Raw genomic sequence first — 15,970 nt, forward strand, 5'->3', positions numbered from 1 at the left:
AGTTTGCCTAGTGGAAGCACCGGCCCTGCATATTGTTTTTTATCTGCTTTGTGCACAGTCATGCTGGAACAGAAAAGGGTCTTCCCCCAAACTTTTTCTACATAGTTGGAGGCACGCAATAGTCTAAAATGTCTTTGCATGTTTGAAACACCTGAACCTAACAATTTTGGGGGTGCTGGGGGAGAGTTTGATCCAAATACGTTTGGCTATATACTGTATAGTAATGTAGCACCCTACAAGGTAAGTGCTAGGCAAAGTATAGTGGGCCTTGGCTGCCTAACAGCAGGGCCATGATTTTCAGCTGGGCTGTCATGTCTACCAGGTGTGGCTGCTGAGAGGGGAGTCTCCCCGCTGGCTCCATGAGAGGATTCTCATTGGGCAGTGGAGGAAACCCAATCAGAGGCACATTCAGGCCTGTATCTACCCCAGAAGGCAGATTCTGCCGCAAAGGATTCTGGGAGTGGGTATAAGTTTGAGGGGAGCGCATGACGCAGCGTCTTTGGCGGGAAGCAGAGTCCCAGGAGGGAGAGTACGGCTGTCTCTCCTCCTGTCAGAAGGATCGGGATGTCTCGGGTGGCTTGCCTGAGAGTACAGAGAGAGAGAGCTGAGCTGCAGAGAGGAGCTGGTGTGCCGAGGACCAGCGGAGAAAGAGGGGTTCAGCTCCAGGAAAGCATTCCAAGTTCATGAGTACTGTGAACTACCCCTAGGTGTCTGCCCAGCTTAAAGGGGACCCCTCAGGTGAAGATGCCTGGGATCTAGGAGCTAGCTAGCGGTAAAGGGGGTGCCTAGTCAGAGGACCCTGAAGTGTCAGAGGGGGTGCCTAGTGAGAGGACCCTGAAGTGTAAAGGGGGCGCCAGCGGTTGGGCCCTGAAGAGTTAAGTGTACAGTGTGCAGTGTACAGTGTTGAGAGTTGCAGCAGCACAAACAGTTACAAGGAGCTACCTCAGTCAGTGAAGGGCTGGAGGGAGCTGTTCACCGGACTTTTGAGCTAAACAGAGTGTCAGGCATTCAGCTGGCGTCAAGACAGCACTAACAGGCATTTTCTGTAAAGAGTCCCAGTTAAACCCAGTTGAGACAGAGGAGTATCCCACTCATTCCCTTCTCCCATCCCCATTACAAAATAAACAAAACAAACCAAAAATGCCGGAATGGTCATTGTCTCCAATCTCACACTGGGATATTCAACCTAAATGTGTTGGAAGTGTTACCGGTAACAATGGCAGACCCATATTAGGCCCAATGCCTGGAAAACCTGCAACAGTAACATACAAAAGTTTGCAGTGCTTTACAGAGTACAAAGAACAATTTTTTTGATAGAGTGGATAAAGGTTCGAATCTATCCAGTTATGAATGTTGCCTGTGTCTCCACTGGGGATATAGATAGCAGCAACAACCTAAAAAATTCTAAGCCTTTTACCTTTCATTAAAATTTCCTTTATCACTGTTATCGTCTCTGTTGAAGAGATTTCCACCACTTCCCATTCTGTATGATCCCCATCAAAATGACAAGAAGTAGAGGGAAATTTCCTAAATGGGAAAGCGGAGAGCAAAAAAAAAAAAAAAAAAGTAACTTTTCCCTACTCAGTCCATCCCTAAAAAATGTTTTGTATGGAGTTGGACTTTAACCTTTACGCTGCCAGGTCTGTACGTGATACGGACCTGACAGCGCGGGGTTTTACACACAATCCTTGTGGCTGCAGTTGACTTCTGGCTGTCAGATGTAAGCAGTCTGATGCCTCCACCTGTGGCCAGGAAAGAATCGAATGCAGTGCAAACAGTACTGAATTAGATTCAGTGGAGCACAGGGGAGACATCCAGGGTCTTTTAGACCCTGGTGTCTCAATAAAGAGAACTGGTCACCAAAAAATTGTCCCCTATGTGATGAAAAAAAAAAAAAAAGGTTAAGTAATAAAAATGCCCTTCACCCCCACATACAGTGAGGAAAATCATTATTTGATCCCCTAAAGAATTTGTAAGTTTGCCCACTCACAACAAAATTAAGGGTCTATAAATTTTATCATAGGTGAATTTTAAATGATAGAGACAGAATATCAACCAAAAACCCAGAAAAAAACACATGATACAAATGTTAAAAATTGAGTTGCAGTTCAGTGAGTAAAAGAAGTATTTGATCCCCAAGCAAAACATTCTCTAACCCTTGTTGGCAAGCACAGAGGTATGACGTTTCTTGTCGTTGGTTACCAGGTTTGCACACATCTCAGGAGGGATTTGGGTCTACTCTTCTTCACAGATCTTCTCCAAATGCTTAAGGTTTCTTGGCTGTCACTTGACAACTCAAATTTTCAGCTCCCTCTGTAAATGTTTTAAAGGATTAAGGTCTGGAGACTGGTTAGGCCACTCCATGATCTTCATGTGCTTCTCCTTAAACCACTCCTTTGTTGCCTTGGTGGTATGTTTCATGTCATTGTCATGCTGGAAGATCCATCCACGACCCATCTTCAGTATTCTGGCTGAGGGAAGAAGGTTCTCATCCAAGATTTTACAATACATGGCCCGCCTATTGGCCCCTTAATGCGGCAAAGTCGGCCTGTACCTTTAGCAGAGAAACAGCCCCATAGCATAATGTTTCCACCTCCGTGCTTGACTGTAGGAATGGTGTTCTTAGGGTCATGGTCAGCATTTTTCTTTCTCCAAGCATGGCGAGTCAAATTAATGTCAAAGGGCTCAATTTTGGTCTCATCTGACCACAGCACTTTCTTCCAATCCTTCTCGGAATCATTTAGCTGTTCACTGGCAAACTTCAGGCAGGCCTGTACATGTGCCTTCTTGAGAAGGGGGACCTTTCGTGCGCTGCAGGGTTTAAATCCATGGCGGCATATTGTGTTACCAATGGTTTGTTTGGTTACTGTGATCCCATCTGCTTGATATCATTCACAAGCTCCTCCTGTGTAGTTCTGGGCTGATCCTTCACTTTTCTCATGATCATCCTTACCCCATGAGGCAAAATCTTGCATGGAGCTCCAGACAGAGGGTGATTGATGGTTATATTGGATTTCTTCCATTTGCAAATATTTGCTCCAACAGTTGTCTCCTTCTCACCAAGCATCTTGCTGATTGTCTTGTAGCCCATTCCAGCCTTGTGCAGTTCCACAATCTTGTCCTTGATGTCCTTTGAAAGCTCTTTGGTCTTGCCCATGATGGTGTAATTTGAATAGAAGAAAGAGATTCTGTGGACACGTGTATTTTATACACATAATGAGTTGTCGTTAGGAGCTCCTTCTTAAATTGACAGGATTAATCTGTGTACCACATGAGCACATACTGTAGCCAGTCTGTGGGAGTCAGAATTATTGTTGGTTAGAAGGGGAACAAATACTTATTTTACTCACCGAACTGCAACTCAGTTTATAAAATTTGTATCATGTGTTTTTTTCTGGATTTTTGGTTGATATTCTGTCTCTCATTTAAAATACACCTATGATAACAATTATAGACCCTTCATTTCTTTGTAAGCGGACAAACTTACAAAATATGCAGGGGATCAAATAATTATTTTCCCCACTGTATATGCACATAAGAATGTGGATGCATGCGTAGGTGCGCCTATAGACGAAAACGCCAATTGCAATACACATTACATATAGCCGTACACGCTGAAGCGAGAGCAATATATTTATCACCAGATCCCCTCTGTAGCGGATGACCTATAGGGGGCTTTTAAAGCATTGCCTATGGAAAATATAGGATATTAAGGTTTGTCGCCATTTTAGGGGTGCACACAAATTTAGGGTTTGACATGTTGGGTATCTATTTACTTGTGGCAACCTCATATTTTAACATTTACTAAAAAATGGGTAATTCACTGTGTTTGTGTGCCCCAAAATTAACTTTAGTGTAATTTTTACTGGAATTTTGGGTTTCCTTGACCTTAGCAATAATATTGTATGATATAAAAAATTTTAAATATCATTATTTTTTTCTTTGACTGTTCTTTCAGAAGTGTGTGCTTTCAGAAAATATATAATGTTTTGGGGGTTTGTGCAAGCTTCAGGCCTAAAATTATTTTTTTAAACGTGTGCAAAAAACCCTGCAAAAACGACTCGGGTTAAAGGGTTAAACTCGAGATCCCCTTATCTCTATGAAGAAAGTGTACCAACCACTGCAGTATGTATAATATATTTTGTTTCAGGAAAAGTTGAACTTAAGTCTTCTCATTTCATGTCATTTTGTATCGACCCTTGCATTCGATGCACTGTGTGTTGTTCATACAGTATATTTACAGTGTATGTATTTTTTGCAGTCATGTTACAAAGTGCGAATATGTTATTAAATATATCTTCATTTTCTGTACAGGAAACTTCTGAAATCCACTCTGGTCCTGATGCCGCTCTTTGGGGTACATTATGTTGTCTTCATGGCCATCCCTTATACAGAGGTGACAGGGTTGCTATGGCAGATCCAGATGCATTACGAAATGTTCTTTAACTCTTCCCAGGTATTAGACAAAAAGGGTTTTCCATTACTGATTTTACCAAATTCCTAAAAGTATCTGTAAAGAAAACTGAGTACAAAAATGCAAGGCCACCCTATTCCCTAGCCCCCACCCCTGGAATTTAAATTGTTAATTTAAACCTAAAACAGATATATTATTGGGAGAAAAACGGAAAGGAATACATGGCATTTAGCTTCTGATCTGTTAGCTTACGTAAATGTGAGGGCATTCATCCTTCTTGTGGAATCATGTGAATGCAGAGGATCTCAAATACAAGGAGAATGCACTTCTGCAATGTGGTCTGCTTTAGAGTCCAATTTTTCTTTAGAGTTTTAGATACAACAGGAAAGGGTTGAAATCTCTGGCAACTTTTTTCCTCCTGTTTTGGTCTTAAAGACACAACAGGAAGTGAGAGGAAATCTGTACAAGTGGGCAGAATTACTGAATAAAGCATCCCGTAGATGACACCGTTTTTTTCATTCAACCAGCCAGTTGAATTAAATACACCTATGGAATTTCAATCCATGTATGGCCAGCTTAACCACTTCTAGACCGGAAGGTTTTCCCCTTAATGACCAGGCAATTTTATGCGATACGGCACTGTGTTAGTTTAACTGACAATTGCACGGTCGTGAAGTGCTGTACCCAGTGGTGTATTTAGGTTTTGTGCTGCCCTAGGCCTGACTAAACTTGGGCACCACCTAATTTAAATATGATCCACCCCTTCCCGTAAAGGCCACACCCTTCCTGTTTATTATCCGCCCTGTCATCTGTAAACCAAAGACCACAACCACAGTCTATCAGTGCAGCCTCATTACTGCCCATCAGTGCAGCCTCATCAGTGGCCATCAGTACAGCCCCATCAGTGGCCACCAGTGCAGCATATCAATGCTCAACTGTCCTGCCTTATCAGTGCAGCTTATCAGTGGCCATCAGTGCAGCCTCATCAGTGCCCATCAGTGCAGCATATCAGTGCTTATCAGTGCCACCTCATCAGTGGCCACCAGTGCAGACTTATCAGTGCCCATTAGTATAGCCTTATGTCACTGGATTAGTAAGGTTACTCCTTTCTTTTTAGATATTTGGACTTGTGTTTGCTGCCACTGATTGTAATCATAGGATTATTCCACTTATTTGTATAATGATTAGGAAGTCCAAATAAGTGAAACAAACAGTGGCAGCAAACATAAGTCCAAATATCTTATAAAATATTAGTAATCTTACTAATCCAGTGACATATTGCGATAGCACATATGAGGTGAGCAGGTCCAAAATTTTGTTGCCATCATATACAATTAAAAATCTTATTTGCATATGATGCAAATCAATATGCTCGCTCAAGGACAAGGATGTTTAAAGAAATAAAATGAAATTATTGACATGATGCCTGCCATACCTGGGGGCGGAGGAGGGTAGGCGAAGCATTAGGCTGCAGTGCTACACTTATTAGCATTGGCGGCTGTCGGACCAGTTGTATTAAGTGTGGTCAGCAGCCTGCGGTCTGTCTGAATGTCCTCACCCACCGGTATTATCATACTGGGTGTGACTGCTTTATGGGGGTGCCAGACGGATTTGCCTCCTGGACCCTGCCCTTTGGCCCAATTCGCCCCATAAGAATGGCACTATACTAAAAGTGTAGCGCAAGCTGGCGGGGACCCTTTTCGTGTGGGAGCCGGGGGGAGGCTGTTTTTTTTCATGCAGGGTGCAGCTTTTTTGCTGCCCCCCCCTGCAAAATGCTGCCCTAGGCCAAGATACAGCACTGGCTGTACCCTAATAAAATGTATGTCCTTTTTTTTCCCCACAAATAGAGCTTTCATTTGGTGGTATTTGATCACCTGTGCGATTGTTATTTTTTGCGCTATAAACAAAAAGAGAGTGACAATTCTTAAAAAAAAAAAAAAAAAAAACACAATTTTTTTTACTTTCTGCTATATAACATTACGAAAAAATTTAAAAATCCAATTTTTTAATCATTTTAGGCCAATTTGTATTCTGCTACATATTTTTGGTAAAAAAAAATAAAAAATTCCCAATAAGTGTATATTGATTGGTTTACGCAAAAGTTATGGCGTCTACAAACTAGGGGAAAGATTTGTCATTTTTATTTATTTATTTTTTTTTTACTAGTAATGGCGGCGATTTTTAGCAGGACTGTGACATTGCGGCGGACCGATTGGACACCTAACTGACATTTTTGCCACTTTTGGGGGGACCAGTGACGTTACTACAGTAATCAGTACTAAAAATATGCCCTGTTAATGTACTAATGACACTGGCAGGGAAGGGGTTAACACCAGGGGTGATCAAGGGGTTAAATGTGTCCCTAGGTGGTGCTTTCTAACTGTGGGGGGATGTGTTTACTGAATGAACACAGAGACCTGTGTTTTCTAAATAAGAGGAACACAGGATCCCTTTGTTCATTACTGACAGAACAGCTGTTCTGTCTCCACAGGGGCCGATCACGGGTGCCCAGCGGCAATCAGGCCGCCAGACCCGCTGTTTGGCTCCCCCTGTGGTGAATGGGCACGCGCGTTCCCACTCGCAATCCCGGAAAGCGACGTACAGTTACGTCATTTCGTGGGACAGAGCCGACCTGCTGCAGTATATGTACTGCTGGTGGTCGGAAAGTGGTTAAGACTGTTGTCACTAGAATCGGTGTATTCAATGGAACATTTCCTTTGCACTTTCTCTACCCCAAATGAGGTGACAGCTGTAACATTTTGGATATCCCTACACTATCTATTCAAGGTCCATCACCATGACAAATAAAGAGGATAAATTTTCCAGGTGGAGACACAGATAGGTATAGAAAAAAAAAAAACAGAGCCATAAACACTCAGAGCCATAAAAATAACAAAAAAATTTGTTTCTATGTTCCTACACATTGGTGTGACTTTCCTCTGAGTGTTCCAGTTTCCACCTGCAAACAAATAACATTAATTAGGTTAATTCATTTCCACCTTTATTAATGCAAGTGTGTGTGTGTAGGTTGTGTGTAAAATCCTTTCCAAAGAAGTATTGTAGGTGCCACATTACTCATGATAGTGATATGGGGACTTAAATGGCTTTCATTAAATTGTAAGTGTTACAAGTCCCTATCATATGAAAGGTACTTAAACATACAGCAAAAAAAAAAAAAAGGTCCCAGTGAAATCTCACTTAACTACTATATAATGATTGTAGACTGTAGTATTTGCTTGTATGTACTTTGCACCCCTGTTCATTTCAGTTGCTTGCCATAAGATCACATCACGTGTTTTCTGAATACATGCAGTTGCTTCCCCTTTTCTACAGATCCTGACTTTCCTGTTTTCTGTTCCTAGGGGTTCTTTGTGGCCATTATCTATTGTTTCTGCAATGGAGAGGTAAGAGACCTGTTGTGTATATACAGTATCTCACAAAAGTGAGTACACCCCTCACATTTTTGTAAATATTTTATTATATCTTTTCATGGGACAACACTGAAGAAATCACACTTTGCTACAATGTAAAGTAGTGTACAGCTTGTATTCTGACTCCAATTGTTGTAATAGTGACTTATCCCTTGCTGAGACCTATTCCTGGCCTGTATAAGCAGATGCAATCACCGGGGAAAATCGTTATCAGATAGCTGAACTCACCAGACACAGTTTCTTTCCATCCACATAAGATTTATTGCAAGCAGTAGTTATAGCAGGCAACCAAATGTGGCAGATGATTGAAAATGGTATCTGCAGGTCAAAACATGGTATTGTGTTCCCGGATACGAGCAGATTGTATAAAGGCCTAGACAGATGTGGCCATCTCTATCCCTACAAGCATAAAGAAGTAGGAACAGGAAATACATTATCAATGGGAGGGGACAGGAGGGAACACAGAAGGGAAAGACAGAAAGCAAGTGCAGCAACCAAAAATAACCACAAGATGGCAGTATAGTAATCAAATATATAGACATTATCACATCTATGCATTACATTATATCTTACATATTGGTGTAACAGCACAGCTTGTATAACAGTGTAAATTTGCTGTCCCCTCAAAATAACTCAACACACAGCCATTAATGTCTAAACCGCTGGCAACAAAAGTGAGTACACCCTTCAGTGAAAATGTCCAAATTGGGCCCAGTTAGCCATTGTCCCTCCCCGGTGTCATGTGACTCATTAGTGTTACAAGGTCTCAGGTATGAATGGAGATCAGGTGTGTTAAATTTGGTGTTATCGCTCTCACTCTCTCATACTGGTCACTGGAAGTTCAACATGGCACCTCATGGCAAAGAACTCTCTGAGGATCTGAAAAAAAGAATTGTTGCTCTACATAAAGATGGCCTAGGCTATAAGAAGATTGCCAAGATCCTGAAACTGAGCTGCAGCATTGTGGCCAAGACCATACAGCGGTTTCACAGGACAGGTTCCACTCAGAACAGACCTCTCCATGGTTGACCTAAGATGTTGTGTGCATGTGCTCAGCATTATATCCAGAGGTGGTCTTTGGGAAATAGACGTATGAGTGCTGCCAGCATTGCTGCAGAGGTTGAAGGGGTGGAGGGTCAACCTGTCAGTGCTCAGACCATACACTGCACACTGCATTAAATTGGTCTGCATGGCTGTCATCCCAGAAGGAAGCCTCTTCTAAAGATGATGCACAAGAAAGCTTGCAAACTGTTTGCTGAAGACAAGCAGAATAAGGACATGGATTACTGGAACCATGTCTTGTGGTCTGATGAGACCAAGACAACATATTTGGTTCAGATGGTGTCAAGCATGTGTGGCAGCAACCAGGTGAGGAGTACAAAGACAAGTGTGTCAAGCACAGTCAAGCATGGAGATGGGAGTGTCATGTTCTGAGGCTGCATGAGTGCTGCCGGAACTGGGGAGCTACAGTTCATTGAGAGATCCACGAAAGTCAACATGTACTGTGACATACTGAAGCAGAGCATGATCCCCTCCCTTCGGAGACTGGGCGGCAGGGCAGTATTCCAACATGATAATGACCCCAAACACACCTCCAAGACGACCACTGCCTTGCTAAAGAAACGGAGGGTAAAGGTGATGGACTGGCCAAGCATGTCTCCAGACCTTAACCCTATTGAGCATCTGTGGGGCATCCTAAAATGGAAGGTGGAGAAGCACAAGGTCTCTAACATCCACCAGCTCTGTGATGTCGTCTTGGAGAAGTGGAAAAGGACTCCAGTGGCAGCCTGTGAAGCTCTGGTGAACTTCATGCCCAAGAGCAGTGCTGGAAAAAAATGGTGGCCACACAAAATATTGACACTTTGGGCCCAATTTGGACATCTTTTAGGGGTGTACTCACTTTTGTTGCCAGCAGTTTAGACATTATTGGGCTGTGCGTTGAGTTATTTTGAGGGGACAGCAAATTTACACTGTTAGGGCTCTTTCACATGGGCGTTCCGTATGTCCGTTTTTCATCCCATCCGTTTGCGGATGAAAAACGGACATAATGTATCTCTATGTAAATACGGATGTCAGAGGATGATCATCCTCTGACATCCGTTTTTTGTCAGTTCAGTTCAGTTCAGTTTTTTTGAACGGAGGAGAACTCTATTTTTTCTTCCTTTCAAAAAACGGAACTGAAGCAAAAACGGATGTCAGTGGTGTCATCCGCAGACATCCGTTTTTACATAGACATGCATTATGTCAGTTTTTCATCCGCAAACGGATGGGATGAAAAACGGACATACGGACCGGATGACACAAGTGTCATCCGTGTCCGTTACAAAAAAAAAAAAAAAAGGACCTGATCGGGCAAAAAAAAAGGAACGCCCGTGTGAAAGAGCCCTTATACAAACTTTACACTCACTACTTTACATTGTAGCAAAGTGTCATTTCTTCAGTGTTGTTACATGAAAAGATATAATAAAATATTTACAAAAATGTGAGGGGTGTACTCATTTTTGTGAGATACTGTATTTTGATGAGTATGGCCTACAGCTAGCTTGTGAAAACCCAAAATTCAGTATATCAGAAAATGTTAATATTACATAAGACCAATAAAAAAAGGATTTTTAATACAGAAATGTTAGCTTGCTAAAAATGGTGTATATGTATAGTATAGTATGCACTCAATATTTGGTCAGTGCTCCTTTTGCATGAATTACTGCATCAATGTGGTGTGGCATGGAAACGATCAGCCTGTGGCACTGCTGAGGTGTTATGGAAGACCAGGTTTCTTTGAAAGTGGCCTTCAGCTCATCTGCATTGTTGGGTCTGGTGTCTCTCATCTTCCTCTTGACAATACCCCACAGATTCTCTATGGGGTTTAGGTCAGGTAAGTTTGCTGGCCAATCAAGCACAATGATACCATGATCATTAACCACTTTAAGACCGGAGGATTTTCCTGCTTAATGACCAGGCCACTTTTTTCAACTTGCCACTGCGCGACTTTAACTGACAATTGCACGGTCATGAAATGCTGTACCCAAACGAAATTTACGTCCTTTTTTTCCCACAAACAGAGCTTTCTTTTGGTGGCATTTGATCACCTCTGCGCTTTTCATTTTTTGCGATATTAATAAAATAGAGCAAAAATTTTGCGAAAAATTTACATTTTCTACTTTGACAGTTAAAAAATATCCAATATATTACATTTTTGTCATATATTTAGGCCAGAATGTATTTAGCTACATGTCTTTGACAAAAAAAATTCTCAATGAGGGTATTTTTAACCACTTTAAGACCGGAAGATTTTACCCCCTTCCTGACCAGGCCATATTTTGCGATTCGGCACTGCGTTACTTTAACGGACAATTGCGCGGTCGTGCGACGCTGTACCCAAATTAAATTTAAGTCCTTTTTTTTCCCCCACAAATAGAGCTTTCTTTTGATGTGACTGAACCATTTTGATGTGATTGATGAAATGAACGGGGTGAAAGGGGCCTTAATAAAAAAAAAAAAGTCCAGCTTTTTCTTCAAGAAATGACACCCAAACAACTCCAAATGGTCAGCAAATGTAGTAATTTCATGGACAGTTGAACTTGCCAAAATCATTATACCCAACCCTAATTCACATTTCTCTGCCCTGTTATAGCTGTGGATGGGAAGAAGAAGCTTGACTGCTATTCAGAGCTGGCTAAATATATTGGCCAATTCATGTTGCTGGGTGGAAAATTCTCAGCTGAACAGTGATTGTAGCAAATCAGATGCAGTCACTGTTCTGGTATTTTAAAAAGCCCCAGGAGCAGCAGCTGTCAGAATACAATAGCCAACAGGGGATCTTCCTGCAGGCTGAACAAGAGAAATCTAGCTATACAGTATATGGCTAGCCTTACAGACTCCAGCCAACATCGTGGAATATGAAATAGTATCACCATGTGCCCTCCCTGTACTCTTCTTTTTCAGTGCCTGATACATTAGTATGTATAGTATTGTACAATGCAGGCTATTGTGATAACATTAATTTATTAAACCTTATACATTTTTTATTTTTTTTTATGAAAAATTGTATGTTAAAGTAAATCTACTTTAGGATTTTTTCTGCATTTCCTGGTAGCTGGAAATAACTGAAGTAGACACCGCTACTCTAGTGATCTCCACTTGCTTCTGGGTCCCGTGCCGAGCAGCTGCTGTCCTCCATTGTGAACACAGGAGGTTGACAGCTGCTCGGTGTGGACACTCAAAGCTAGTGGAGATCTGGACTAGTGGTGTCTATTTCAGTTATTTCCAGCTTCCAGCAGCATCAGCCAGGTATGGTATATACATAGTTACATGGGTCCAAGCTAGAAACTTGCACACAGTTTGTGATGGAACTGGTTGGTTGTTCCAAACATCTTGGAGAACAAACCACAGATCTTCCATGTGAGCAGAGTTGTATAAAGTACTCGAAACCCATACTTGAGTAAAAGTACAAGTGCTCGATCAAAAAGTGACTTGAGTAGAAGTGGAAGTGCTCAATCAAAAAGTGACTTGAGTAGAAGTACTAAAGTATTCAACATTTTTTGTACTTAAGTATTGCAAGTAGTTTTTTTTTTTTACAAATTTTGCTACTCAAGTACTGAAAGTAAAAGTACCAGTAGTTTTGAAAAAAAAATTGCTACTCAAATACTGAAAGTAAAAGTACAAGTACTGTGTTATGTAGTTATTAAAGAAAGAAATCAAAAGTTTCAACATCATTTTGTTTTTTATTATTTCAAATGCAGCTTTTATTTATACATACAGTAGCTTTTATTTTCGTATGCGCTGATAATACACGTTTTGAGCTTCATGAAACCTGCCATCTACTGTTCTGGCAGTGGTAATTTTTATAATTGTAACGAGTAACTATGCAGCACAAATAAAAAATATCGGAGTAGAAGTATTGAAATCATCGAAAAAATGTAGTGAAGTAAAAGTGGAAGTAGGAGAAAAAAATTCTACTCTAGGAAAGTAGAGATACCGCCTTTTCGGTACTTAAGTACAGTAGTGAAGTAGTTCTACTTAGTTACTATACATCTCTGCGTGTGAGTAGGGTGCTTTAAATTCTGTCTCTTCATGTAATCCCAGACAGGTTTAAAGATGTTGGGACCAGGGCTCTGTGGTGACCAAACCATCACTTCCAAGACTCCTTGTTCCTCTTTACACTGAAGATAGTTCCTAATGACATTGGCTGTATGTTTGGGGCTGTTGTCCTCCTGCAGAATAAATTTGGGGCCAACTACATGCAGTGCTGTATTTTGGCCTAGGCCAACAAGGCCCAGGCCTAGGGCAGCACTTTGCAGGGGGGCAGCAAAAAAGCCACCCCCAACACCTGAGACTCTATTGGCCACTGGTTGCTAGAACCACCTCTCTCACCCCCCTCTCTCTCTCTCACTCACCCCCTTTCTCACCCCTCCTCTCTCTCTCCCTCTCACCTCCCTCTCTTTCTCACCCCCTCTCTCTCTATCATCCCCCTCTCTCTCTCGCTCATCTCCATCTCTCATCCCCCTCGCTCACCCCCTCTCACTCTCTCTCATCCCCCTCTAGCTCTCGCTCACCCCCCCCCCCTCTCTCTCATCCCCCCTCTCTCTCTCATCCCCCCTCTCTCTCTCATCCCCCTCTCTCTCTCTCTTCGATTCCCCCCTCTATCTCTATCTCATCCCCTCTCTCACCCCCCTCTCTCTTTCCCTCCCTCACCCAACCCCTCTCTCCCTCCCTCACCCAACCCCTCTCTATCTCTCTTTCATCCCCCCTCTCTCGCTCCGTCATCCACCCCCCTCTCACCCCCCCCCCCTCGTGAGATCTGAGGGGTTCATGTTGGGACTTGTAGTCCTTCAATTTAGAAGGAAGACACATCCATTAAAAAAGGAGTGGGGAAAATTTACACGGGGAGGGCGCCCAATTTTAGTCTTGCCTAGGGCAGCACAAAACCAAAATACACCACTGACTACATGTCTCTCTGATGATATGGCATAATGGATAAGTATCTGCCGGTATTTCTCATAGTTGTGCCAGAAGAATTTGAGGCAGCCTACACCCACAGAAGATCTGTGGTTATTTCTCCAGGATGTTTGGAACAACCTGCCTGCCAATTTCCTTCACAAACTGTGTACAAGTGTACCTAGCAGAATTGATGCGGTTTTGAAAGCAAAGGGTGGTCACACCAAATTTTGATTTGATTTGAATTTCTCTTCTGTTCATTTTTTGTTAATTAATAAAAATAAACTATTTACACTTCTGTTCCTAATTGGCAGCATTTTTTCGCAGCTGCCTAAAACTTTTACATAATACTGCAAGTATCTGTAACAAATGCATCACTAACATCTCCTCCTAATATAGGTGCAGGCAGAGGTGCGTAAGTTTTGGTTTCGTAGAAACTTATCCCTGGATCTGAAGCAGAAGTCCCGTATGACCAGCACTGGAGGCAGCTGTCACTATGGAGGAGTCCTGTCCCATACCTCCAACAGCGTGTGTCTGAGCATGGCAGCCAGGGGGAAACCTTTGCCACTACCAGTTCACTCCACCGCCTATCTGCCTGGGTATTTCTCTGGCACTGCAGCCTCTGACAACAACCCTCTGCAAGCTGGAAATTGCAGAGAGAACACCGAGCTCACCTGTGGAGCAGATATTCACCCCTGTGGTGGCTTTTTATAGATGTCTGAACAACCTCATTTATTTTATACGTATATGTCTGAGAAGTGAAAGGATCAAGAGCTTCTATGTTAAAGCACTTAAAGTGGATCTTTACAGTTTATATAAGTGTAATATCAAAAACAACACTTTTTGTTTTTAACAAAAAAAACGAAGCCCCCTACCCTAGGCCCCAAAACGAATCTAACCTTTAAACTCCCCTTTGCCCACAACCATCAGCACATACTTACCTGTCCATGGTGGCCTCCTGTAGAGTTCACATACTTGAAGCAGAAATCCCCTCCAGTGCCAGCCACACCTACAGTAACTATCCACAGACTTGAATGGGGCGAGTATACCTAGCATCTCTGCTTTAGGATTATGTCCATTCAGGTCTTGGGAGAGTTACTGCCCAGATGTGGCCAGCACTGGAGGAGATGTCTGCATCAAGGATGTAAGCACAACAGAGAAGGCTGCCTGCCACAAGAGAGTGTTCGGTTTACGCCAGGATGGGGAGTTTAGGTTAAATTAGTATTGTGGGGTGGGGGTGCAGCTAGGAATTTTTATGTGGAGTTGTACTTTAACATTACAGTCAGTTGGACCAGTGTAAGCTGTCATGAATGGGTAATGGGTAAAAGACGTCATCATATGCTTCTTCTTTAACCACTTAAGCCCCGGAAGACTTTACCCCCTTCCTAACCAGGCCCTATTTTGCGATTCGGCACTGCGTGATTTTTACGGACAATTGCGCGGCCGTGCGATGCTGTACCCAAATGAAATTGATGTCCTTTTTTTCCCCACAAACAGAGCTTTCTTTTGGTGGTATTTGATCACCTGTGCGATTTTTTGATCATGCGCTATAAACAAAAAAAGAGCGACAATTTTGCAAAAATAACAATATTTTTCACATTTGTTTATATGAAATTCCCCCAAAAAAATGTCAAAATCAAAATTTAACATTTTCGGCCAATTTGTTTTCTGCTACATATGTTTGGTAAAAAAAAAAAATCGCAATAAGCGTATTTTGATTGGTTTGCGCAAAAGTTATTGCGTTTACTAAGGGAAAGATTTTTGTCATTTTTATTTTTTTTTAACGAGTAATGGCAGCGATCTGCGATTTTTTCTGCGGGACTGCGACATTGCAGCGGACAGATCGGACCCTTGACTGACATTTTTGACACTTTTGGGAGTACCAGTGACATTACTACAGTAATCAGTGCTAAAAATATGCACTGTTACTGTAAAAATGACACTGGCAGGGAAGGGGTTAACTTTATTGGAGAAGGAGGGGTCCAAGTGTGTCCTTAGGGGCGTGCTTCTAACTGTTATGGGATGTGGCTGTTTGTGTAACAACAGAGAAATACGATCCTGCATAGCAGGACCGTATGATCTTTGTTCTTACACAGGGGAGAATGACAGGCGGCTTTGTTTACATTAGCCGCCTGCCTTTCTCCGTCTCCACCGGGAGATCGCGAGTGACAGGCGGACATCGGCTCTG

At 42.3% G+C, this 15,970-nt stretch overlaps 1 protein-coding gene across 1 annotated transcript in view; it reads left to right on the top strand.

Moving 5' to 3' along the window:
* Positions 1–14,507, top strand: part of LOC309555087 (parathyroid hormone/parathyroid hormone-related peptide receptor-like) — a gene marked incomplete at its 5' end in the record, with an annotated part of 66,340 nt that extends 51,833 nt beyond the window's left edge. The window contains 3 exons of the mRNA XM_082256914.1: positions 4,315–4,456; positions 7,777–7,818; positions 14,182–14,507. Of these exons, the coding sequence (XP_082113040.1) occupies positions 4,315–4,456; positions 7,777–7,818; positions 14,182–14,496 (499 nt within the window). The 3' untranslated portion in view covers positions 14,497–14,507. The remainder of the gene's footprint in view (positions 1–4,314; positions 4,457–7,776; positions 7,819–14,181) is intronic.
* Positions 14,508–15,970: the final 1,463 nt, after the last annotated feature.

This window comes from Pelophylax lessonae, assembly GCF_965119305.1.
Source record: "Pelophylax lessonae genome assembly, chromosome: 4".
In the NCBI taxonomy this organism is placed as follows: domain Eukaryota; kingdom Metazoa; phylum Chordata; class Amphibia; order Anura; family Ranidae; genus Pelophylax; species Pelophylax lessonae.